The sequence below is a fragment of the Brachycentrus maculatus genome, unplaced genomic scaffold (genome assembly GCF_059751285.1).
Source record: "Brachycentrus maculatus isolate JH-2025_06_01 unplaced genomic scaffold, ASM5975128v1 h1tg000104l, whole genome shotgun sequence".
Classification (NCBI taxonomy): domain Eukaryota; kingdom Metazoa; phylum Arthropoda; class Insecta; order Trichoptera; family Brachycentridae; genus Brachycentrus; species Brachycentrus maculatus.
In genome coordinates, this window is record NW_028280858.1 from 956953 (window position 1) to 983763 (window position 26811).

Here is a 26811-nt window from a genome sequence, read left to right on the forward strand (position 1 = left end):
CCCAGCAATGACCAAATGCTGAAAAGTTCCTGATTGGCCCACACTAGATTATCCCTCCTGTTCCCAACGTAGATATAAATAAAAACATATTTATTTCGAACCAAAATCCCTCTAATGATCTATAAACCTTGTACATTATAAGCAAGGTAAGTAATAAATGCAATTCCCATTGGAAAAAAACACTCACATTTATAAATTTAAGATTGTCTTTGTTTAGTAACATTTCGATTTTAATATAAAAATAAAACATTAGTATAAAAGCACTTTTGAAAAGTGGTCTCATAAAAATGTTTTATTTTAAAAACATATTTGTAAAATTCTGTGGTCTTTACGTTTAAATTTCTAATAATAAACTAGCAGCTGTTGTTGAGTTAATGAACTTGAATGTCTCCCGGGCTTTAAACGTTTTGCCCCTCGAGACCTTAATGATTCCAGGGCCTAACATTAGCCTTATCAATCGTCTTAACGGTTCCAGCATTAACCATTAATTAGGTAGATTTTCTAATACCTTACGACTAGACATTATCACGCGGTCATTAATTTTATATTTTATTTATTTTTAAATTTAATTTTACTTGGTAAATACCACGATTTATTCCAATCTTTTGTGACACGTGTTTCGATGCATTCCACATCTTTTTCAAACACCATATGTGAAGCTAATTCTAAATTTTAGAGCTTTGTCCTTGGGACGTTGAAGGATGAAGAGGGGGTAGAAGCTGTTTCTTGATTGCAGATTGATTGCTTCTGCATTGATGAAATATTCCTGAAAACGCATAATATTATTTTCATTGCAACTTTTTGCAAAGCTTTACTACCCGACGGATTGAGATGGTCCGTGAAAATTATGCAATAATTTATTGTCTGCGCTTTAATCTGAAACTTCACGGTCTTGCAGGCTGGTAGTAAATTGATTATACCGTCTCTAACTAAATTTTCAAGACCCCTTTTCCTTCTTAATAGCAATTAAAAGTGCATTTCGAATATAATTGAGAATTTGCGTGACCTTTAAATGACCGTTTAATTTTAATATATATTTTTTATAATGTATAAATAAATACTTCTTGAATGTTTTTCGCATATACTTTGTGGCACATTTTAAAAACTTTATAAATTAAAAACAACTTTGTTTTAAACACTTTTTATTTTTATTTCGGAGTTGACATTTAGGAGTTTTTAAATCATATTTTTTAAATCATAATTTCATATGGTGTACGAAATGATAATGAAATTAGATATAGGTATCAAATTGTGGTAGAGTGGGTTCGAAGCGAGAAACTCTGACTCAAGAGTCCGCGACACTAACCACGGGACCACAACCCGACATATATTCATACACATCAATTGAATATTATTAACTTCTACTTGTATTGGCTCTGTCATATGCCAGTAAATTTATTAATTAGGTCCGTTTCATAACTCCCAATTAAAAGTATGCACTCGCTGGTCATAAATATAACTTCATATGACATTAGCTACAGCCCTATGAGTTTAGACGTTTGGAGTATAATTAAAATTATGCTTTATCTCTCTTACGACGCACGACTGCTCTTATACTTTATAATAATAATTGGGTGCCTAGTTCAAACTTTCGTTATTTTCTTTCCAAGAGTACAAATAGTGTAAAATAAAATAAAAACATAATTTTTACAGTATACCTAATGTAGGTAGTTGGAAAAAGAAGCAGAGGAAGGCCTAGGAAAACCTGGCACAATCAGGTATGTCAAATACTTAAAAGCGGCCGAGTCAAGAGTCGTAATAATCTTCGGGTATGCATGAGGAGATGCATGAATGTAGAAGAGGCGAAGAATGTTTGCAAAGACAGAGTGGTGTGGCGTTCGATTCTCTCTGCCTATCCCTGCAGGGAAGCGGCGTGATGGTTAGTTAGTTAGTTAGTTATCTAATGTTATTCTCTTTCCAAATAAAATAAAATAAATTAACAAAAATTTTAGTGTGTCCAAATACTTGTTCACAAATATTTGGACATTTTTGCAGAACAAAATGTTGTAAATAAATTAACTGGTCATATTATAAGCTCAAATAATAAAATGAAAAGGATATTTTCTGGCGTTTCTCATGTATGTGATTAAAATCCAGGGTTCGGACCTCACATACAAATGAGAGTTTCTGCTCAATTAAAAGCTTTTTTCATCACACCAATAGATGTCTCTAGTGATTCAAGCACAATGTTTCGAAATTGGATCATTTACTCGTATATAGAACTTCCAAGAATTTGAGTAGTGTGGTTGTTAAACATGGGTAGAATTTGGCGAATGTTACACACGTGTAACATTCACCAAATAGGCTGGTTTAAGAGATCACTTAAACCAGCCTATGACGGTCAAATGGTGAATGTAGCACGTGTGTAAAGTGATCACTTGAACCGGCCTATGACGGTCGTAAGCCCCGTAAATGCCCAGACTTTCATATTCTTCTTCATCTTTGTTGAGATGTTCATTCATTCAAACCCTTATCCGCACCCCAATGGTGCATAGGGCACTGCATCATATAAACCCAGTGTTATCTTGATCGTTAACACATGAAGGAAAGGTGATCAGCCCTCCGCTTCCGGTACCGGTCCAAGGTAATATTGATTAAATATAAGAGTGAAAAAATCACTTATATTTATTTGACCCCCCCTGGGAATCGAACCCGGGACCTCCAGTACGGTAACTGAGCGTACTGACCATTACACTACGGAGGCGGAGGGTCATGAGAAATAAAATAAAACTTTAGTTTTACAGATTGACTACTATTATTTTCTTTCCAAATGAACTCGATCTCTGCTTTCTGTATCATATCACTTTGTTTCTTAGCACAAAGGCAAAATGCAGTTCCCTTGAAAACGAGCAGCTACATCAAAAATGAAAAACGAAGAATTTCAAACACATACACACACTTCTGCCAGCATCTTTCCTGTCGTCTTGTTACGAATACAGTATATGGAAACATTTCCAGAAACCCAGATGTTTCAAATCCCGAGTCGTTGGAAGCATGTTTGTTTTATTATCTAATTTCGTCATCCTGGTGAAGGACAATTAGCATTATTATTTATTTAAACTTTAATGGTTTGGACATTTTTTTATTTTTATTTTTATATATTCGGGAATTGTACAGCTTACATATAAAAAAAAGGTATAATAATCAATAGTTACATTAATAATAATAGACATTACATTTCATTAACAAAAAATAGTTACGTTAAAAAAAAAAAAGCCAATTAAACAATTCCACATTTATGTTATAAAACTATTAAAAAACATTCAGAGATTAAAAAAAGGGCATTATATACAATAATAGATTTAGAAGGATGGAGAAGGAAAGGAGAGGAATTAATGAGGGTGGTTAAAGGATTTTTTTTTCTAGGTAAGAAGTTTAAAAATATATTTATAAATATACATAAACATACAGAAATATACATAAATATACATGTGGAACGTATGAGTGAAGAAAGAACGGTTAAACAAATTTATGAGGCGAATGTAGTTCGAAAAAGAAGCAGAGGAAGACCGAAGAAAACTTGGCACAATCAGGTATGTCAAATACTTGAAATCGGCCGGATCAGGAGTAGTAATAATCGTCGGGTATGTATGAGGAGATGCATGAATGTAGAAGAGGCAAAGAATGTTTGCAAAGATGCTTAGTTAGTTAGTAAGCTTAAACTTTATGTACAGAAAAGAAATAAGCGCAATGGCGGGCTGATTGCTAAAAAGCAATATCTTCCAACCAACCGAAAACAGACTAGTGATATTGATCAAAACGTTTGATACCATAAATAGCTGTTGTAAATTTCGCAAGTTAGTTCAAGCAAACAAAAAAATTGCTTTGCAAGAGCAGATCTGTTAGGAAGCCTAGATGCTTCTGTATCAGATCTGGGCATGCGGTGGGACAGCTTTCAATGTCCAATGTTTGCAATCAGAGGGTACTTGAACATTTAAAGAAAAATCATAAATTACAAATTGACATTTAAAAAACACATATTTCAAAAGATGATAATAAGGAGGGCAAAGGAAAAAGAGAGTTTAGGGAATGAGATAGAGGGAGAAACTAAGGGAGGCGGTTTGATGGACCGTTCAATAAATATCGTAACTAACTACCTAACTAACCATCACGCCGCTTCCCCGCAGGGGTAGGCAGAGAGAATAGAGCGCCACACCACTCTGTCCTTGCAAACATTCTTCGCCTCTTCCACGTTCATGCATCTCCTCATACATACCCGCCGATTGTTACGACTCCTAACCTGACCACTTTGAAGTATTTGGCATACCTGATCGTGCCATGTTTTTCTCGGTCTGCTTCTCTGCTTCTTTCTTCCTCTGCTTCTTTTCCCACTAACATTTGCCTCATAAATTTGTTTTACCGTTCTTTCCTCACTCATTCGTTCTACATGTCCAAACCATCTCAACACACCTTTCTTAATTTTATCGATAATGCTTATCTCAGCTTTGCATTCCTTCCTTATTTCACTGTTCGCACATCTATCATACATCGTTTTGTCGCACATTCTTCTGAGAGATCGCATTTCGACTGCATTCAGTCTACTTTCAGTCTATTTTTACTTATCGTAAAATATGGAAAATATTGTTATTTAATTCCATGCAGTTATGCATTATTTCATTACCAGAAATTTAAAAAAAAACCTGCACTTTTTCCAAATAAAATGTTCAGTAAAAGTAATCAGTCAAATGGTTTTAAATATGCTTGTTCAATAAAAAATTATATGGTATAGCTCACTAACACCATAACTGTGTTCTTATAAATAGTCATAAATAGTCATTCATATGTAAACTTTTGTTAACGTTTCATACATTGTTCCTCTCAAACATGATGGTATTACATATCGCTCACTCCTTTCAACAACGTCATAATTCAAAAATCGTCAGTTTTCAGTTGTGCATGTTTTCGGATTGCCCAGAAAACGTACTATATCCCAGCAAAAGCGGCATATTTTAACTTAATATTTACCCGCTACAGGGCAGAAAGTGTTGTTTTTGCATTTTGAAGAAAAGGTATTGTATAATTATTTTTTTAAACATACTAAATATTTTTCAAATGGACAAAAACCTTCAGGTTTTACCTAAAAAGATCTGTTGCACAGTAAAAAGTTCAATAAGTGGTTTGATATTTATTTTTAATACAGTGTATCATATTTTTAAACTTTTAAACATTATAAACGTTCTCCTCAAAAATCAAGTTTTTTTTATTTAGGACGTTCTTGAAAGGAATGAGCGATATATCAAAAAACTTGATTTTTCAGTAGATAGTTTTTAGAGTTTAAGAATATAATAAAGTGTATTAAAAATAAATATCAAGCCACTAATTGAACGTTTTACTGGGCAACAGATCTTTTTAGGTAAAACCTGAAGGTTTTTTCTCCATTTGAAAAATATTTAGTATATTTAAAAAAATAATTAAACAATACCTTTTTTCAAAATGCAAAAACAAAACTTTCTGCCCTGTAGCGGGTAAATATGAAGTTAAAAATATGCCTCTTTTGCTGGGTATATTTTCTGGACATTCCGAAAACATGCATATCTGCAAATTGACGATTTTTTATTTATGACGTTCTTGAAAGGAGTGAGCGATATGAACATGCCGAATTGTGAACCTTGTACGTATCGCATCGCGCGCGAGGCGGTGTTCTGGAAACGTCAAAGGGCCTCTTTGAATTTCTCCGAATTACTTTTTCGTTTTGCTCCATTGCCCGAACCCCGGGATAAGAGAATATAAAATTTTATGGTTTCTTACGTCACTGTTTCCACGAAAATTATGTTTGCGCTCTCCGCATAGTCATTTGATAAACAAACAGTACTGATTTAAACGTACACACAGATTAGCGTTTTATTTTTTATGAGCCTTGTCAGACATGTTGGATTTTCATCAATGCTCGTTCAAAATTACGAATAACGGTGATTGCCAACAAATGTGGAGGTCCTCAACAAAAAGTTACATTTCCAATATTGCACAAAAAATCCTTTAAATGCAAATCTGTTATGTTTACTGTATTCTATCGAAATCTTAATTAAAGTTGCAACAAAACATGACCAATTCTGTGTTAAACCAATATGGAATCATTAAATCTCACCAAAACGTAACAATTTTACAAGCCAGAATTCCTGATTACTTAAAATCATTTATAATGGAAATGTAACGTTTTGGTGAGGACAAATGTCTTTTTAAATTTTGTAAATTTGCAATTAAAAAAATCACGTTTTGAGGTTTTTTTGATAGAGATGAATGTAGTGTGGTTAAAATTATTGGTAAATGAAGAAATTTTGAAATATGTAGATGATTTCGTATATTTGGGTAGTATGTTTTCTAGGGATGGAAATATTGATAAAGATATAGAAGGGAGAGTGAATGCTGGGAAGCTAAACTGGCAGTACACAACGGACTCCTGGTCCAACCCTTATGTATGGAAGCGAAGCATGAAGTTGGCAAATGAAGGATGATTCCTCGAAATGCGATTCCTCAGACGAATGTGTGGCAAAACGATGTATGATAGATGTTCGAATGGTACAAAACACCGTATGATAAAATTAAGAAAGAGTGTTGAGATGGTTTGGACATGTGGAACGCATGAGTGAGGAAAGAACGGTAAAACAAATTCATGCGGCAAATGTAGTTGGAAAAAGAAGCAGAGGAAGACCAAGGAAAACTCAGGTGTGTCAAATACTTGAAAGCAGTCAGGTCAGGATTCGAAATAATTAGCTGTTATGTATGAGGAGATATACGAATGTGGAAGACGCGAAGAATGTTTGCAAAGACAGAGTGGTGTGGCGTTCTATTCTCTCTGCCTACCCCTGCGGGGAAGCGGCGTGATGGTGGGTTTGTTAGTAATAAAAAATAAATAAATAAAATTATAGGTACTTGGACAATTTATATTTGAGAAGCAGCAAAGGTGCTTCAAAATTGCATTTATATTATATTTCCGAATAAATTCAAATCATAACATTTTTCAATAAAAAAACCTTAGGCTGGTCACGGAATGAAAATCAATTTATATGGTTTATATTTTCGAACCAATTTAATTTCTCGAAAATAAATAACTATCAAAGTCCACCTTTGAAACGGTACAATAATTTGCATGGCGTGCTTCTTTTGTTTATGGTCATCGCCCTGCCGAATATTTTATAATTCTCGAACTTTTTTCCCAAAATCGCTGCTTAGTGTAAACAAAATTACAAGGTTTTTATAGCTTTGGCGTTTAATTTTTAGAGTTCCGTTTTAATTATATATTAAATGTGGATGTCGAATGATGAAATAAGGAAGGAATGCAAGGCTGAGATAAGTCTCATCGATAAAATTAAGAAAGGTGTGTTAAGATGGTTTGGGCATGTGGAACGTATGAGTGAGGAAAGAACGGTTAAACAAATTTATGAGGCGAATGTAGTTGGAAAAGAAGCAGAGGAAGACCGAGGAAAACTTGGCACAATCAGGTATGTCAAATACTTGAAAGCGGCCGGGTCAGGAGTCGTAATAATCGTCGGGTATGTATGAGGAGATGGATGAATGTGGAATAGGCGAAGAATGTTTGCAAAGACAGAGTGGTGTGGCGTTGGATTCTCTCTGCTCACCCCTGCGGCGAAACGGCGTGATGGTTAGTTAGTTAGTTTTACTTTTTTAGTCATTCTCTCGCTATTCATTCGCTCCACATGTCCATACCACCTCAAAGAACTTTTTAATATATCGTAACATTATTCTGATCTTAAAAATTTCATCTTTACCTAAGCTGAATGAAACGTTATAATTGGTGAAGAGAGGATGAGGTGATCTGTTGTTTTTTTGTAATATGGGAGTTTCATTTCTTACTTACCTTGATTATTATGTACAAGGTTTATAGATCAATCAGTGGATTTTTGTTTCTTCTAGCTAAAAACATATTTTATTTCAATCTGCGTTGGCAACAGGAAGGATAAACTAGTGTGGGCTAGTCAGGAACTTCTCGGGATTTGCTCATCGGAGAAAACCTCCTCAGGAGAAGCCGGACTGTTGACTATCATCATGAACCATGTTGCACTCCTCAGGAGAAGGCAGACTGTTGACTGTTGACTGTAATCAGCAGTCCTTCCGTTCCACTAGAAGAGGGTTCACCATTTTGTGTCCTAGCTTGATTTATGGTACCAATGTCCTTCAGTATTTTAATCATGGTCTGCTGCTGTAGCTAACGATCAGTCTGGAAGTCTCACACCGCCATATTGCACCAAAATTAAATATTGCACCACCTGCGGCTAGTTCGTATTTCCTAATCCGGATCCTCTCAATTATACAAAATAGCAATTCACCCCGCAGCAAAAGCACACTTGACACTCCATTCTACTTCTAAATTAGCCTCAAACTGCTTCAGGCCTTTTGTCGACTCGCCAGTTTTGCCTGCCATGTGGAAAGACCACCTGTCGGAAACACCCATTTTTGCATGCACCCTCCATTTCGTTGTGTACCAAGGTCTTTTTTTTTGCACCACACAAAAGGTTCAACCGATCTGGAAACCGTTCTACCTGCATTTTTACAAAATTACCTGATATTAGTCTACAAATTGTATTCAATGTAGTTTATGGGTTTATAACATCAATTTTATAAAAAAAGAATAACAGTTACTTATAATACTACCGCGTTACATACAAAATGGGTGATTTACTTTTTTTTCTTCTTTTTTTGTGTAGGTACTTGTCTTATTATGGTAGGGTCTTGTTTATGGATTTTGAATATTTGAAATTTAAACGAAAAGAACAATCGAATTTTTCAATTTTAATGTCCTATTTGATGTTCTTCAATCAATGTACTCGTATACTCATACAATTTTTTTAAATAGTTTGTAAAATAGTAAAATAGTTTGAAAAACTTGGTACAATCAAGTATGCCAAATACATGAAATGGAAGGTTAGGAGTCGAAACAATCGGCGGGTATGTATGAGGAGATGCTTGACCGTGGAAGAGGCGAAGAATGCTTGCAAGGACAGAGTGGTGTGGCGTTCTATTCTCTCTGCCTACCCCTGCGGAGAAGCGGCGTGATGGTTAGTTAGTTCGTTTAAAATAGTTTGTTTTTACATCTCAAACTACCTCAAGCTATTCATCGATCGCTTTGAAATTTTGATACAACTTTGTATGCGAATAGGCGTGTTTTTTTATATGCCCTTTTCTTTCTTTTCCATTTAACCTGACTTAGCCTCAGCAACGCGTGGCCGGGTATAGTTTGTTATGAAATAAATGTTAATGTCCCTTTTCAGAGGCAATTTTAGAATTGAAGATCGTTATATCGCTCACTCCTTTCAACAACGTCATATATCAAAAAACTTGATTTAAAAAAAATTAAAAATATAATACAATGTATTAAAAATAAATGTCAAGCCACTTATTGAACTTTTTACTGTGCAACTAATCTTTTTAGGTAAAACCTGAAGGTTGAAAAATTTCTCCATTTGAAAAATAATTGATCAATACCTTTTCTTCAAAATGCAAAAACAACACTTTCTACCCTGTAGCGGGTAAATATTAAGATAAAAATATGCCGCTTTTGCTGGGATATACTATATTTTCTGGGCATTCCGAAAACGTGCACAACTGAAAATTGACGATTTTTTTTATATTTGACGTTGTTGAAAGGAATGAGCGATATGTCCCCAACAAAGAATTTCTTGTATTTTGATATAATGGACACAGTGTTGTTCTGCGTTCCAGACTCAATCAATATTAATGACCCACATCTGCCGCAAAAAACGACCGCAAAAATAATTACGTTTCTTATCTGAATTCCTTTGCAGTTACGACACTGAATTTTGATTCGATAATCTTAAAAAATGTAAATATGATGGTTGAATTCAGTCATCGAAATTCGTACAGTTCTTAATTTTAGTTTGATTCATAATTTATAACAATAAAACATTATTTCTTCCATATTTCCATAATTTTATTCGTATTTGACTGAATGAAACAATTTTCTTTTACATAGTTTTATAAATTTATTTGGTAGCGGGAAAACTCAGTGAAAATAATTATTTACGTATGTCGCCTCAAATGTTAAAATTATCGTAAATTAAAGCCCTTGATGTCATATTTCACGAAAATGGCGCTGTATAAATTGGCACCTTAAATAGAATGAGTTTAGTTTTTTTCAACGTTTGTATTAGGATTCAGAGTGTAAACTTCCCTCTTAAGATGTTCATATTTATTCATAATAATATTCTCACTCATCGTGATTCGCGGCCACAGAACGTGATTTGTGTGGGTTAGCATGGCGACATTGTAGAGACATTCGCTTCTGAATTTTAAACAATTTGGCGACATAATATTGACGAAGCAATGGCGTCGGCTGACACGAGTCAAATATCTTTATTATGTACACAGGGGCGTGCCTTCCATGTAGGCAGAAAAGCAATGCCCATCTTGACTTACCCGCGAGATATAAAAACGCAACCAATACATCGGCTGTCCAAACTTAAAACACATTAAGGGATATTTTTTTTGTAGTACGTTTTTTTGCATATTTGGACTAAGTAGAATCTACTTAGTCCAAAAATGCAAAAAAAAACGTACTACAAAAAAATGTCCCTTACTGTGTTTTGAGTTTGGACAGCCGACATGCCCTACATTACTAAGTAGTACCTAGTTTTCCTTACTACCTACCTCCTCTGTCTACCCTAATTAATTATTTGTGCACGTCACTGTAATGTACACAATGTAGTTGAAATCAAGTCTGATAGATTTTTTTTTATTTATTTAATATATTTACATTTTTATTTAAAACATAATACATTTGAATCATTTATACATATGGAAAACTTTTATATTTCAATTCGCTGTGCCTCTTCATAAAAGAGACTGTGCTCTTGTGCTCGGAGAGGGACCTACACTCGTGGTTTAATGTTTTACAATAAAAGATATAATAGTCTTTTTTGTATATTTTTTCAAGATTTAAATGTAATGAGATTTAATTTTTTTCTAAAGTATTTTTATATCATCTTTTTTTTTTATTTCTTTAGGGAGTTTATCGAAATGTTTGATTGCCAAATATTTGAAGTTTTATACATTAAATGTAATAAAGTAATTGATCATTCCCATAATTTTTGACATCTCAACATAGAAGAAGTATGTATAGGGCTTATGTTCTGTCATAGGCTGGTTGAGTGATCACTTTACACACGTGCAACGTTTACCATTCAAGCCATGATTGACAACTATACTAAACTTAAAATTTTAAAACTCCTACTTATGTCATTAATCTCATCACACTGTACATGTGATATCACTAGAGCCATCTACGGTTGGATTAGGAAAGCTTCTATTTAGCAGAGACAAATGTTTTTATTTCTAAAAAAATAATTACTGACCAATATGGCAGCGCCATCTATTGAACGTAACAACAACACACGCAACACTTAACATTACTCATAGTGGACAGCATGCTTCTCAATGGCTATTGTCACTAAGCATTGTATTTTTTTGTTTGCTAACTAACTAACTAACTAACCATCACGCCGCTTCCCCGCAGGGGTAGGCAGAGAGAATAGAACGCCACACCACTCTGTCTTTGCAAACATTCTTCGCCTCTTCCACGTTCATGCATCTCCTCATACATACCCGCCGATTATTACGACTCCTAACCTGACCACTTTCAAGTATTTGGCATACCTGATTGTTTGCTTTTTACATTTTCAATATTTCCATTGCCTCACAAGCATTAATAAATAGAAAAAAAAGTGTTTTCCATATTATTTCTTTTCTATTTGATCACACTAAGCCACAGAAATTCGGGTAAAGCTAGTATAATAATAATTAACTGCGTTCTATTCTAATCTACAATTCCTGAAATTTTTAGTTTGTCTGTTCTATATAATGATGTTCTAATTTGTTTCAGATAAATAAACTGATTAAAAAAATGTACTGCATAAATAATCAAACCTACACCTTCCTACCGTTACAGTAATTATAAATTTGTGTGGGCGTTTAAAAAAAAACTAAATTTGCGATTAACTCATAAACATGATTGTAATTAAGCTCCTTTTTTCTTTTTCTTTTTCTATGATTGCTCCCTAGGTAGAGCATATGGCCAACTAGAGACGTCTCCAAGTCACTCTGTCACGCGCCATCTCCTTGGCTTCCTCCCAGGTCAGTCCGGCATCCTGAATTTCCGCTGAGAATAGTCGGTGAATGGTCGTCACCGGCCTTCCGGGGCGCCGGAATCCTCGGGGTTGGAAGAAGAGACACGAGGGGTTAATTGTGTAAAATCACTCATATTTATTCTCACCCTCCCAGGGAATCGAACCCGGGACCTCCAGCACGGTAGCTTAACACGCTGACTATTACACCACGGAGGCGGACCAAAAAAAAACTATCATAAAATGTAGACTAATATGTCACCTTTTATAAGCACATGTTTATTTGAAACAATCGGGTGAGAGTTGCCTGATATATCGCTCACTCCTTTCAACAACGTCAAATATCAAAAAAACTAGATTTTTCAGGAGATCGTTTTTAAAGTCTAAGAATATAATAAAATGTATTAAAAAAAATATCAAGCCACTTATTGAACTTTTTACTGTACAACAGATCTTTTTAGGTAAAACCTGAAGGTTTTTTTCTCCATTTGAAAAATATTTAGTATATTTAAAAAATAATTGAACAATACCTTTTCTTCAAATTGCAAAAACAACACTCTCTGCCCTGTAGCGGGTAAATATCAAGTTAAAAATATGCCGCTTTTGCTGGTATGTAGTACATTTTCTGGCCATTCCGAAAACATGCACAACTGAATATTGACGATTTTTGATATATGACGTTGTTGAAAGGAGTGAGCGATATGGGCATCAACACCACCTAGTGGCAAAAAAGGCGGAGACTTTTTGTATGACCTATTATTATATTATGCACAGTATCACTCGCGTTATGCTTAACGAATCGTCATGGGACAAGGACTTTATCATAAAAGTTTGATCAGTATTTTTTTTGTTTCTTGTTGCAGCATGAAGTTGGAGAGTCCTGACGTGGACTATGGGCTGGAGGAGGCCTTCTACGAGGGGCCGCCGCCCTCCGCCCCCAGCAAGGGCGGCAAGGGCGGACCCGCTCTGCGCAAGACCGTCAGTTTCTGTACTCCTGTTGAATCTGTAAGTAACTATTAACTTTGTATTAAATGTAAAATCAAACACCGATTTTTTGAGTCTACTAAAATGGAGCTCTACAAATTAAACACCAAATCTATAAATATTTAATTAACTATTTTTTCAAACCCTTATCTGCACCCTATGGTGCATAGGGCACTGCATCATATAAACGCAGTGTTATCTTCATCATTAACACATGAAGGAAAGGTGATCAGCCCTCCGCTTCAATTACCAGTCCAGGGTTATATTGAATCGAACCCGGGACCTCTGACGTGCTGACCATTACACTACGGAGGCGGACGAATATATTATTTATTGATTCGGCATTAACTTTGTAGAATGACATGTTGATTATTAAAAAAAAAACACTTGAATATACCACTTTCATGAGTTTTATTTATATATACGACTAGTTTTGAAAACTTAGATGTTTTCATCTTCTGGTAAAATTTAAAACATAATTAATTAATTTGGTAGATTTTGAAAGATATGTGCAAACGGAGCAAGCTTAATAAAATAAATACTTTATGTATTAATTTTAAATCAAACACAGATTTTTTGAGTCTACTAAGTTGTATTTTATTAACAAAAAACACATAAAAAATTATATTGTGACAATTGTTTAATGCCCTAACAAGGCGAAACAATTGTCACAATATAATTTTTTATGTGTTTTTTGTTAATAAAATACAACTTAGTAGACTCAAAAAATCTGTGTTTGATTTAAAATTAATACATAAATTAAAATGGAGTTCTACAAATTAAACGCCAAGTCAATAAATAAATAAATACTTCACAAATTTCTCAACTGGTGACGCCACAATCAACCATACTTCTAACGTTTTGTTTGTAGGTCTTCATATTGAGTTCTATACTTTCAAAGTTTACGAGTTATCAAAAGCCTTTTCAGTATTTTCTATGATACGTATCCGGTCTGATTTATCAACCTGTCCTTCCAATCACGCGCTCTTTACCATAAATAAAAGTGATTGTTTTTTTACTTTGCTGACGATAATGATGGTGCTGAATCGTTTTTAGTCTTGGCGAGCTGGTGCGACGACCGACAGCCTGATGGCTCGAGGGGAAGTAGTTCTGACGAGGCTTGACCAGTTTTTTATTGTCATTTCGTGTCCCATCTCTGGCGATGCACCCCAATTATTCCCCTTCGGCTGGCACTGCGAGCAACACGCACTCTACTCCTACGTGATTTCGTGTTCACTGGTCACATTAAAAGGGGAGACAACCACATACGAGTGCATCATTGATAATAACATTAAGAAAATAAAAAAAATGAAAAACAATATTTTTATAACAAAAACTAGTCTTATTATAAATTATAAAGCTAAATAGTGTCGGGTTATGGTCCCTTGGTGAGTATCTCGGTTTGAACCCACCCTACCACAATTTGATACCTATTTCTAATAATGAGCCGCTTAGCCTCACAGAAATAGTATGAAATTGAAATGTTCTAAATATTGAAAGCATTAACTTTGTGGATCATGTTGATATATTATTTTGAGAAATAAAAAGACTTGTTGTTTTGATCCACTGGCATTTTTTTTAACCAACTAGTTTCGGTCACAACCTGTTGCCATCTTCAGTGTTTAATTTATGACTTTTAATATGTCATAAATTAAACCCTGAAGAGGGCAACAGGTTGTTGCCGAAACTAGTTGGTTAATAAAAATGTGAGTGGATCAAAACACAAAGTATTTTTATTTCTCAAAATAATATATGAAATTTAAATATTTTTGCTAATAATAAAAACACAAATATATATCTTTAAAAATATATATATAAATATATGTTTGTATATATTTTTGAAGTCTCAACATACATAGATGAAGAAGAATATAGAAGTGTAAGCTTTTACAGGGCTTCCGACCGTCATAGGCTGGTCTAAGTGATCACTTTACACACTGTAACATTCATTCATTCATTCATTCACCAATTCTACTCATTATTGACAACTACACTACTAAAATTTGTGGAACTTCTATATATTCTATTGATCAAACTTAGTAGTGTGGTTGTCATCATGGGTAGAATTGGTGAATGTTGTAAAAAGCTTATGACGGTCGTAAGGCCTGTCAATGCTCAGACTTCAATATTCTTCTTCATCTCTGTTTAAATGATTTTTTTTTTATTTGATTTAAGTTTTGTACTGACATTTCTAAGTGGAATTGCATTTTATATTATAAAATTAAACAACTATAGTTTTTCCACATATATTTTTTTTACAAGTGACCGGGTTTCGTCGATACTGACACCACCAGACTGGTATAAGGCTAGACAAAATTATATTATATCCACAAGGCAGGGGTTGAAAAACCATGATTTTGTACAATTAATAATTAGGGTACCAACCGGCGTTATTATGAATCGGCGTAAATCAAACCGATGCAAAACGAAGTGTACCTGTAATCTGTTACCGCTATTAAACAAGATAAAGAAATATTTTTATTAGATAAGGTAAAAAAGGACTCGTGATTTTACAGGACACCTGGTTTTTTAAGCAGTAAATCTAGAAATTTTGTCCGCCTCCGTAGTGTAATGGTCAGCACGCTCGGCTACCGTTCTGGAGGTCCCGGGTTCGATTCCCAAGGGGGGTGAAATAAATATAAGTGATTTTTTCACTGTCATATTTATTCAATATTACCCTGGACTGGTACCTGAAGCGGACGGCTGATCACCTTTCCTTCATGTGTAAACGATCAAGATAACACTGTGTTTATATGACGCAGTGCCCTATGCACCATTGGGGTGCGGATAAGGGTTTTATTATTATTAATATTATTAAATCTAGAAATTATGCGTCTATGGTAACATACTTGATGACGTAATTCATTTCATCTAAACGTTCTAAGGACAAAAAAAAATAGGGCGGAAGGGAGTACCAATGTATTACAATCATTATTTTCGTTCCGCATGCTATGAGTAGGGATCGAACCCACATACCGTGTCACCGAACGAGTTATCCTTACTTCCGCTAATGCTGCACCGCAATACCGCTGACTTATTTAATTAGAAAAAAGAGACTTGACTATACCATCTTAATATGTTATGTGCGTCTAACACGGCTCCCGTATCCATACAAATATTGCAACCACGTATTGAACACGGGAGGCGTGTGAATAAAGAAAAAGATTCTAAGTCTGTTTTATGTGATTTTTTTTTTAATACGAAAGAATACATTTATTTCTTCTTCAATCTTTGAACCCTTATTCGCACGCGATGGTGCATAGGACAATGCGCCATATAAACGCAGTGTTATCGTAATCATTCATTAATTTGAATTTATTAACCTCATAAATTTGTATTACAGTTCTTTCTCTCATTCATTCGTTCCACATGTCCAAACCATCTCACCACACCTTTCTCAATTTATCAACTCTGTTGACGTTATATTATTTAAATTATAATGAAATATAAAATTATTTTAGACAAAGTTATTTGTGTATGTTATGTACATCTCACCAATAGATGTTTCTAATAATTCAAGCACTACGTTTCAAAATCAAACCATATATATATATATATATATATATATATATATATATATATATATATATATATATATATATATATATATATATATATATGTATATATATATATATATATATATATATATAAATATATATATATAAATATATATATATATATATATATATATATATATATATATATATATATATATATATATATATATATATATATATATATATATATATATATATGTAGATGTTCAAAGAATTTGAGTAGGTAGTGTGGTTGTCAATCATGGGTAGAGTTAGTAAATGTTACACGTGTGTAAAGTGATCACTTTAACCAGCCTATTACGGTCGTTAGCCCCGTAAATGCCCAGTCTTCCACATTATTCTTCATCTTTGTTGAGATGTCAAAAAATAATATGGGAAATAACTCCTTTAATTAGAGATAATCCAGATATCGCTCACTCCTTTCAAGAACGTCATAAATCAAAAATCGAGAATTTTATGTTGGGCATGTTTTCGGAATGCCCAGAAAATGTATTATATCCCAGCAAAAGAGGCATATTTTAAACTTAATATTTACCCGCTCAGGGCATAAAATGTTGTTTTTGCATTTTGATGAAAAGGTTTTGTTTAATTATTTTTTAAAAATATAATAAATATTTTTCAAATGGAGAAAAAACCTTCAGGTTTTACCTAAAAAGATCTGTTGCACAGTAAAAAGTTCAGTAAGTGGCTTGATATTTATTTTTAATACATTGTATTATATTTTTCTACTTTAAAAACGTTCTCCTGAAAAATCAAGTTTTTTGATTTATGACGTTCTTGAAAGGAGTGAGCGATATGTGATCTAGTATTTGGACACACTTAAAATGTTGTAAATGCAATGAAATGTTAAGTTTGATCCTTTTAAATAATAATTTTTGAATTACCTAACGTTCAAGTGCAAGACCGCTTATCATGACCCTACTCAGGCTTCAACTTTTAAGTTTTATAGCCTATGCCTACTCGTGAGTGGATTTACTGTTAACGTTTGATGTTACTATAATTTCATGTGATTCATGAGTGAAAATTCTAGGCAAAACACTCACTCGCTCGAGGCATGAGTTTAATAATAATTGTTAAAAATTCCATATTTTTCTGTCGCCCCAAAGAAAAGTCGGATGACATTTTAAATTGTTGAACCATCGTTACGCAGGTACTTTTGTTTGTCATTGACTATGTATTGTCTATTATTATTTTCCGAAAACAAAAGACATCACATTACGCCTTCGAAGATTGAGTCAGTTTCCTCCGTGCCGGATGTGAAAGGGCGCATTAGCCCGTTATTTTGGGATATTACTTCCCTCCGGAATACTATCCGAAACAGGAACAAAACATCCTGAATCCTGACGTTTTGTTTCAACACGATTGTAATGGAGATGGTTTTTTATCTCTAAACTCGACTGCTCAACTTAAACTACTTCGTATAAATTACAAGAAATAAAAGGATATTTTGAAATAAATATTTGGTTTTATTTTCTGGTCTATGTTATTTTTATGATGTAATTTTGAAATGAGGCGTTTTTTCTTGCAAATAGACGGTTTTCATAACTCTTTCTAGACTTATAAAGACGGTCGTTAATACAAGCGTTTTTCTTTTTAAGTTTTTAGAAAGACAAATGTTATTATTATTATTATTTTAATAGTTTGAAATTTAATATTATTTTTAGACATCTCATCAAAGATGAAGAAGAATATGGAAGTCTGGGCATTTACGAGGCTGACGACCGTCATAGGCTGGTTTAAGTGATCACTTACACACGTGTAACATTCACCAATTCTACCCATCATTGATAACCACACTACTCAAATTCTTGGAAGTTCTATATATATGAACCAATTTTGTAACATTATTCTTGAATCACTAGAACTTCACTAGAGACATCTATTGGAGAGATGTAAAGTAGCTTTTATTGAGCAGAAACTCTTTTATTAGTATTTAAGGTCCGAATCCTGGATTGTAATCACACACTCAAAATGTTGTGAATGAAATTTTATATTTAATATTTAATAGGTTTATAGATTGAAAAGGTAAATTTCAATTATTTGATTAAAAAAAGTGGAAATGATTCCTCGTTTCGTAGCATTACGCAAGGAAAAATCACTGTATAAGAATGGTATAAATTATTACATAATAAAAATATTGAAAGATCAACTGAACATTGCATGAAGTTGATGCAGTGCCATATGCACCATTAGGTGTTGATGTGATTGTTTTGTTCAAGGCACAACTAGTCGATATGAGAACCAGCAAACAAATAGAAGACCCATTTTAAATTATTACAATTTTAAGCATGAATAAATCTTTTTTAATTAATGTTTTACTTAGTAAATACCACTATTCCTTAAAATCTACTGTAACACGTGTTTCGATTCATTCCGCATCATTTTCACGGTGCTTGAAAATGATGCGGAATGCATCGAAACACGTGTCACAGTAGATTTTAAGGAATAGTGGTATTTACTAGGTAAAACATTAATTAAAAATGGATAGATTTTACCACCAAGTGACTGCCGATTGACGATCAATTGATTGATGAAAAAAAATTAATAAATCGATTGCGAAGGCGCTATGAACAAGATTTTGATGACATATTCTTATGTTTTCCAACGAAGAAAATATAAAATTTGATCATTTATTCAGGCAAAAAAATATCTTTTTTCCCATTTTTTCTCGTCCCATAAAACTAACATTGGGCAGATGCCTTTTTGAAACAATTATCCTTTCTCTTGCCGGTTGATACCATTATTTTTAAAAGCTTTGTAATGGAGTTATGTTCCATGAAAGCCCAGGGAGACGCCTCGTAAGCTTGCAAGTGCATTATTTCTCGAAACCCCGTCGAAACAAAATAAAGGAACCCTTTCATTCAATAAATGCAAATACCCAATAAGTGCTCGTTTAATTTGAAAAAGGGTAATTGGGTAGGAACCTCGAAAAAGAGGGTCGACGAGGCGTGGGCAGAAGTCAGATCCCCGTGAGATCTCCTGGAGATTGGATGGGGATCAGGACCGTCGAGGCGCTGTAGGAGCTGCCCAAGACAAGGACAATTACTCTTATGTGATAGTCGACTTTAGGGAGACCTGACATGACAAGAACAGAAGAAGAAGAACTAACTTATACAGCCACATTGGTCCACTGCTGTGCAAAGGCATCCCTCATGCTCCACTAAATATCTCTGTCGTGGGCCTTTTTTTAATTTGTTTTTATTATTAACATAAATTGTATACATTTATTTAAATCACAAATTTTAACATATTTAAAAAAAAATATTTTGCAGAGACCCACCAAGCCACCTTGTCTGTCTTGTCGGTGGAGTTCTTTTTGAATACATTTTTTATTGTGTTTAACCATTTTAACCTAATATATACACAAAAAGAGAGAAAAATTAAGAATTTATACATTTTACAATTTTCATAAAATTAACTCTTGATCATTTACCCATTCCTTTATTTGGCCTTTGTTCCATATTTTATATTGACCTCTAACATCCGTCGGCGACAAATTAAAAATGTTCGGAACGATATATTGCAGTGTTCGACTCCCATATTTATTGTTAATTCTTGGGACTGTCAAACCTTCTGCAAAAAAATTCCAGCAACTCTGATGATCTGAAAAGAGTTCAGTACAACAATTTATACATCTCTCGAACTGTAATAGTGAAAATTCGTAGTAAAAACATCCGGAATAAACGGAACGTGATGGGGATCAGTACCGTCGAGGCGCTGTTTAGAGCTGTCCAAGTCAAGGACAATTACGCTCAAGTGATAGTCCTGACATGACACGCACAGAAAAAGAAGAGTGGAGACCTCGTGAAGGCAAAAGAAGCTGATAGAGACCCCACACGATGGTCTGACGATATGCACAAGGCAGGGATATCTGGAGGAACATGGAGGAAGCCTACGCACAGCAGTGGACTAATATGGCTATATAAGTTAGTTCTTCCTCTCCTCGCGTGTCATGTCAGGTGGAGACAGGTCACCAACTATCACTTGAGAGTAGTTGTCCTTGTCTTGGGCAGCTCTAAACAGCGCCTCGACACTCCTGATCCCCGTCCAATCTCGTATATTCCGGAGCCAGGAGATCTGTCTTCTGCCCACACCTCGTCGACCCTCTATTTTGCATTTAATGATTAGGTGCAATAGTTTGTACTTCTCTCCTCTTAGCACTTGCCCCAGATAGGACACCTTCAGGACCTTGATATCAGTCAGCAACTGTCTCCTGTTCTTGCTCCTTGGGGCACATTTGCGTTGCTGAATGCGTAGCATTCTACGATGTAGCCACGTTTCGAATGCCTCTAATCTATATATCGGAAAAGGAAGCAACATTCACTGATGAAAAAATTTTTTTTTTTCAAAAAGCATCCAATTTTATGAAAATTTAATCTCGTGAAAATCTTTTATGAAATGTGGTGCTGGAGGAGGATGCTGCGCATTCCTTGGACTGCAAGACGCACAAACGTCTCCATTCTCCGCGAACTGTCAGTGACAGAAAGACTCTCCACGACTTGCAGGAAAAGGATTCTGTCCTACTTTGGTCATATCGCCAGAAAGAACGAGAAGAGTCTTGAAAAACTGGTAGTAACAGGTACAGTTAAAGGCAAGCGGGCAAGAGGACGGTCTCCAACAAGATGGACAGACCAAATAAAGGAATTAACCGGATCCTCGCTAAACGCTGCCATCAAGTTGGCCCAGGACCGGGAAGAATGGAGAGGACTTGTGCACCAAGTGCCTGACATTCCAGAAGACCACGACGCTCAGCATTGAGCAAGAAGATGAAGAATGAAGAAATCTCGTGCTGACGAACTGGTGATCAATATATCTAGAATTTGAGTAGTGTGGTTGTCAATCATGGGTAGATTTGGTGAATGTTACACGTATACGAAGTGATCACTAACCAGCCTCTGACTGGTCATAAACCCTTTATAATAATTTTATACACCCAGACTTCAGTATTCTTCTTCATCTATATTTCCCTGTATCCAGGCTTCTTCAGTAAATTCATATCATCAGCGATTCACACTTATTATAAAAAAAAAACAATTATTCCCTATTGTTATATGAATTCCGACACCCGTTGATTGTATCGCGAATCGCCACTGATATATCTATTGTAGTTCCGACTGGTGTTAACCCTTCCGACACGCAATTACAGTAATGAACCCAGTTACGCCTGTCAGATTGCATTGGGTGCGATTAACCCCGCAACTCCTGACCTCCTGAGGGTGCATGCGCCCCTGTCACCCCGCCGACCCCGAAGCGGGTAAACACTGTATACTGTATACACCCTACCCCCATCTTTTAATCAACTCACCAAAGCCGGTATTACACGATGCGCTGTTTTCGAATAATTTATTATTTTTATTTATGTATTTTTTTTTGTCCGCCTCCGTAGTGTAATGGTCAGCACGGTCGGCTACCGTACTGGAGGTCCCGGGTTCGATTCCCAGTGGGGGTCAAAGAAATATAAGTGATTTTTTTCACTCTTATATTTATTCAATATTACCTTGGACTGGTACCGGAAGCGGAGGGCTGATCACCTTTCCTTCATATGTTATGGATGATGCAGTGCCCTATGCACCATTGGGGTGCGGATAAGGGTTTTGAAAGAAATATTATATTTTAAATCAAACACGGATTTTTTGAGTCTACTAATTGCGGATAATTACGTTTTACAAGTATTAGGTCGGATTTTGCAAACAGTAAAACCTCGATATAACGCACGAATTGGGGGGAGGGGGGGAGCCGAATCCGTAAAACCGAAAGTCCGTATAAAAAATGGTTTAAAATACATTTAAAAATAAAATAAAAAAGTTTAAACGCTGTTTTTAGGTAATAATCAATCCAAAACACAAACAAATTTCTATTGATTTATAGGTTTTGCGCTTAATTTGTAGAACTCCATTTTAATTTATATATAATATAATAAACTATATTATGAATGTAAATTATGAACTATATACTTGAGTTATGAATGTATCTGATCAGTAACAACAAAGAATGGTTGTTTATATTTTTAAAGGACGTTTTAACGCTAACTTTTGAGTATGTAACAAATTTGATACACTATGCAGTAAAGGGTTAAATCGAACACTGATTTTATGAGTCTACTATGTTGTATAAAAAATTAATTTTGTGACAATCGTTTTGCCTAGTTATGGCATTTTCAAACGAATGACAATCGTTTGAAAATGACATAACCAGGCGAAATAATTTGGAATGTTAAATGACAATAACATTTACGAATTTGCAAAATGGCCTATAATAAACGGGAAAATTATATAAAATAAAAAATCTCTAATATAATATGTAATATTATATTATTTCTTGAATGTTTTTCGCAGATACTTTGTGGCACATTTGATGAACTTAATAAAATTAAACAACTTTGTTTTAGCCACTTTTTTATTATAAGTACACTTTAACCTACCGGTTTCGACAAGAACCTTGTCATCATTAGGGTTTATTGAATTCTAAAACATTAAAAACATGAAAATACTCATAATTACTTACATTCCCTTACCAAAAACTAATGTTCCTTAGTTGTTGATGAAAAAGTTTATTGTAATTAATGTATCAATTATTCATATTTGTAGCTTGCAAAACGGTCTTCAATTTAGTAAAAAATACTCTCGCCCCGTTGTACATTTTCCATTGGCTCAGTGCCCCCAATAATACAATTCACTTCAAATTTGTTTACCAAACACTAACAGCAGGGGTGAGGGTGAACTATTTGTTCCCCGATCACCGCTACATGCTGAAAGTGACGAGGAAAAAAGATTTATGTACTGAAATATTCAAATTGTGATATTATATGCATGCATAAATGAATACCTGGACAAGCGGTCGGGGAACTTTTTTAACTCATATTATTTTAAGAAATAAAAATACCTTGTTTTTTGATCCACTCACATATTTATTAACAACCAACTAATTTTGGCAACAACCTGTTGCCCTCTTCAGGGTTTAATTTATGAAATTTAATTCATAAATTAAACCTTGAAGAGTGAAATCTTAATATTGCCCTGAATAAATCCCAAAGGATTTTAAACTTGGTAGTGTAATATATTGACTTGTTAAAAATAACTAACTGCATTGATGTTTATTTTCTTGCCAAGCAAAAGTGACTTAAATGGCCCTCCTGAACATTTTACGAGTTGTTAGTTGGTCACTTTCTCCTGTACGACTACGGTATTGTGAAACGTAAAATAATTAAATTTTCTTTTTATCAAAACATAAAGATCTAAAGGACACACTTAACATTTAACATAATCATTCCGCCTTATAAATACAAAATGAGCTGTGCGTCGCATGTAAAATTGGACAATATTGTCATTACACGCCCTTTCATACGAATAACCACCGCGCTTACTTGTAAATTGTGTTGACAGCCCAAACTGAGTTATCATCAATCTCCTTACCGGGAATTTAAAGGGTGAAAAGTAATAAAAGCCGATGGACTTTTTATTTAATCCACCCTTATTAGGTGCATTGTTGTCTCCCCCTGTATGTGTGTATACAGCGTTGTTGTGACTCCATCGTTTGATTGGTTTTCGTGGATAAAATCAGAAATCATTTCGCCCACTCCTTTCAAGAACGTCATAAATCAAAAAACTTGATTTTTCAGGAGAACGTTTTTAAAGTTTAAAAATATAATACAACGTATTAAAAATAAATATCAAGCCACTTATTGAACTTTTTACTGTGCAACGGATCTTTTTAGGTAAAACCTGAAGGTTTTTTCTCCATTTGAAAAATATTTAGTATTTTTAAAAAAATAATTATAACATACCTTTTCTTCAAAATGCAAATACAACACTTTCTGCCCTGTAGCGGGTAAATATTAAGTTTAAAATATGCCGCTTTTGCTGGGATATAGTACATTTTCTGACATGCACAACTGAAAATTGACGATTTTTGATTTATGACGTTCTTGAAAGGAGTGAGCGATTTAACAATCGAATTCACCTTGAAATATTAACCGAATTGCCGTCCCTAGTTTTATCGGCGAAATTTCATTTCGTTAAAATGATTTTTTGTCTAATATTTTTGATGATAAATCGACCTGTTCCGATAGCATTATTTTAATGAAGGAACGTGATTTAAAAAAATTGTAATACTAAAAAAAATCGATCATTGTTAATGCAATGAAATGAAATGAATAGGAAATGAGTGGATCATTTTTATTTTGTATGTAATAAAAAAAAGACAGCGAGTGATGAGCTCGGGATATGAATGTGTAGCTCTATTTCACCTTTTCTTTTCCTTATATCTTGTTTCTATTTCTTGTAACAAAATGTGCCTAATAAACGTGACGCGTCCTTGAAAGAAAGATCAGAAATAATTTTATATTGAAAAAATAAAATTACTTATTCACTTAGTCAAGCTGGAATAAAGAGTTATTATTATTTTTATTATTGAGTTTATTGTATTGTAATGTATTAACTAAAAACTCTTTTTTTATATTCACAAAGACTGCAAAAAAGACACTATCATAAAAAAAATGTAGCTCAACCTCGATAGAACTTTATTGCCAAAATGAAACATATTATAAACCCCCCTATAATGTTGATATAACTACCGCGTTATCGTAGAGAACGTTATAGAGGATAAATGTTTTAAATTGTATTTTAATTTAATAATGTCTCATTTCAGTAATTTCTGCTGGTTAAAATGTAAAAATGCATTTTAAAACATAAACTCCTTATAACGTTTTCTTCGATAACGCGGTACCTATCTTAACCCCTTGTGTGATTTGCCCGAATACAATTCGGGTAGGTATTTTGCTGACAGTGATTTGCCCGAATCCAGTTCGGGCACATTGTACACGAAACTTTTTATAGTGATTTGCCCGAATCCAGCTCGGGCACATCGTACACGAAACTTTTTATAGTGATTTCCCCGAATCCAGCTTGGGTCATTCCCCCACCAGTCTAGATATATCTATTCATCCTGTTTTTTTTTTATTTCCTAATATTGTTTATTTACGTTTTATACTGATTTATTATATTTCAAAATATGATAAAAAAAACATAATAGTGGAAAAAAAGGTGGCTTTTTTGACCCACTTTTTTCCACAAGGTTGACCACAGAATAGGTTAACGTTATAGGGGGGTTTACTATTTATTGAAAATGTAACTATCGCTGTTTTCCGGTGAATAGTGGTCCATAAGGTACTGTATTGTACATTGAATCTTCATAGTAGATTAAAAGTGCTATAGCAAGGCGAAGCAATTGTTACAATTTTTATTTTTATGTGTTTTTAATAGTAAAATACAATTTCGTAAACTCTAAAAATCAGTGTTGATTTTAATATTTAATATACTGCAGGCAATTTGTGGCAATGTATATTCATTTTTAATTTAAGTATTACTTGGTAAATAATAGTGGTGTTCACTAAGTAATATTTAAATTAAAACTGTTTATATTTATACGTTAATATTTTATAATTATGTTTTCTTATTTTCAGTGGAGTGGAGGTTTATCGATCAAGTTGGAACCTGAGGAAAATGACGATTCCGCACCACGCGCGATGCAGAAGGTCCCATCTCTATCGGACCTCTCCGATAACGAGTCATTATGTAAGTTTTTTCAAACTATTCTAAATTTAAACATAAATAAACACCGCTTTTTCTATAGATTTCTTGTATTTAGTGATGTGCCCTGTGTAATGAAATAAATAGTGAGTAAGCACCAATGATGGTGTACTTTAAATATCGTAGATTTGTCACTGAAAGGATGTGGTTATCTTTTTTTGTTGCGGGCTTTATAAATCTATTTTCAAACAATAACATCGCAAGAACAGGACCGACATCTTGGTTTTTTGTTATTATAAAACTATTTTCCTTTCTTATTCTGCGGTTTGTCACGTTCCAGAAGGTTAGGACATATTTTGAACTTCCTAAGTTAAAAAATAAAATAGCTTAAGATTTTTTTGTATGCACAAATACACATAATATATTCTTAAATACATAGTACAAACATTCTGCCAATTATTTATTAGCAGACTGCACGAATGCATCCAGATAATTGATAGTTTAAGCGCCCTTGAGGTAGTATTTTACGAAAATGACGCTGTATAAATTTTCCAAATTTATTGATATTATTATCATGCACACATGAATATATTGACTAAATTACAGTGGAAACTATCATAACCAGAATAATTCGTTCCAGAATCTTA

At 34.0% G+C, this 26811-nt stretch overlaps 1 protein-coding gene across 1 annotated transcript in view; it reads left to right on the plus strand.

Moving 5' to 3' along the window:
• The window catches only part of pnt (ETS transcription factor pointed), a 328008-nt gene that overhangs the window by 27735 nt on the left and 273462 nt on the right, over nucleotides 1–26811 (plus strand). The window contains exons 2-3 of the mRNA XM_088258845.1: nucleotides 12959–13100; nucleotides 26098–26209. Coding sequence (XP_088114971.1) covers nucleotides 12960–13100; nucleotides 26098–26209 — 253 coding nt within the window. The 5' untranslated portion in view covers nucleotide 12959. The remainder of the gene's footprint in view (nucleotides 1–12958; nucleotides 13101–26097; nucleotides 26210–26811) is intronic.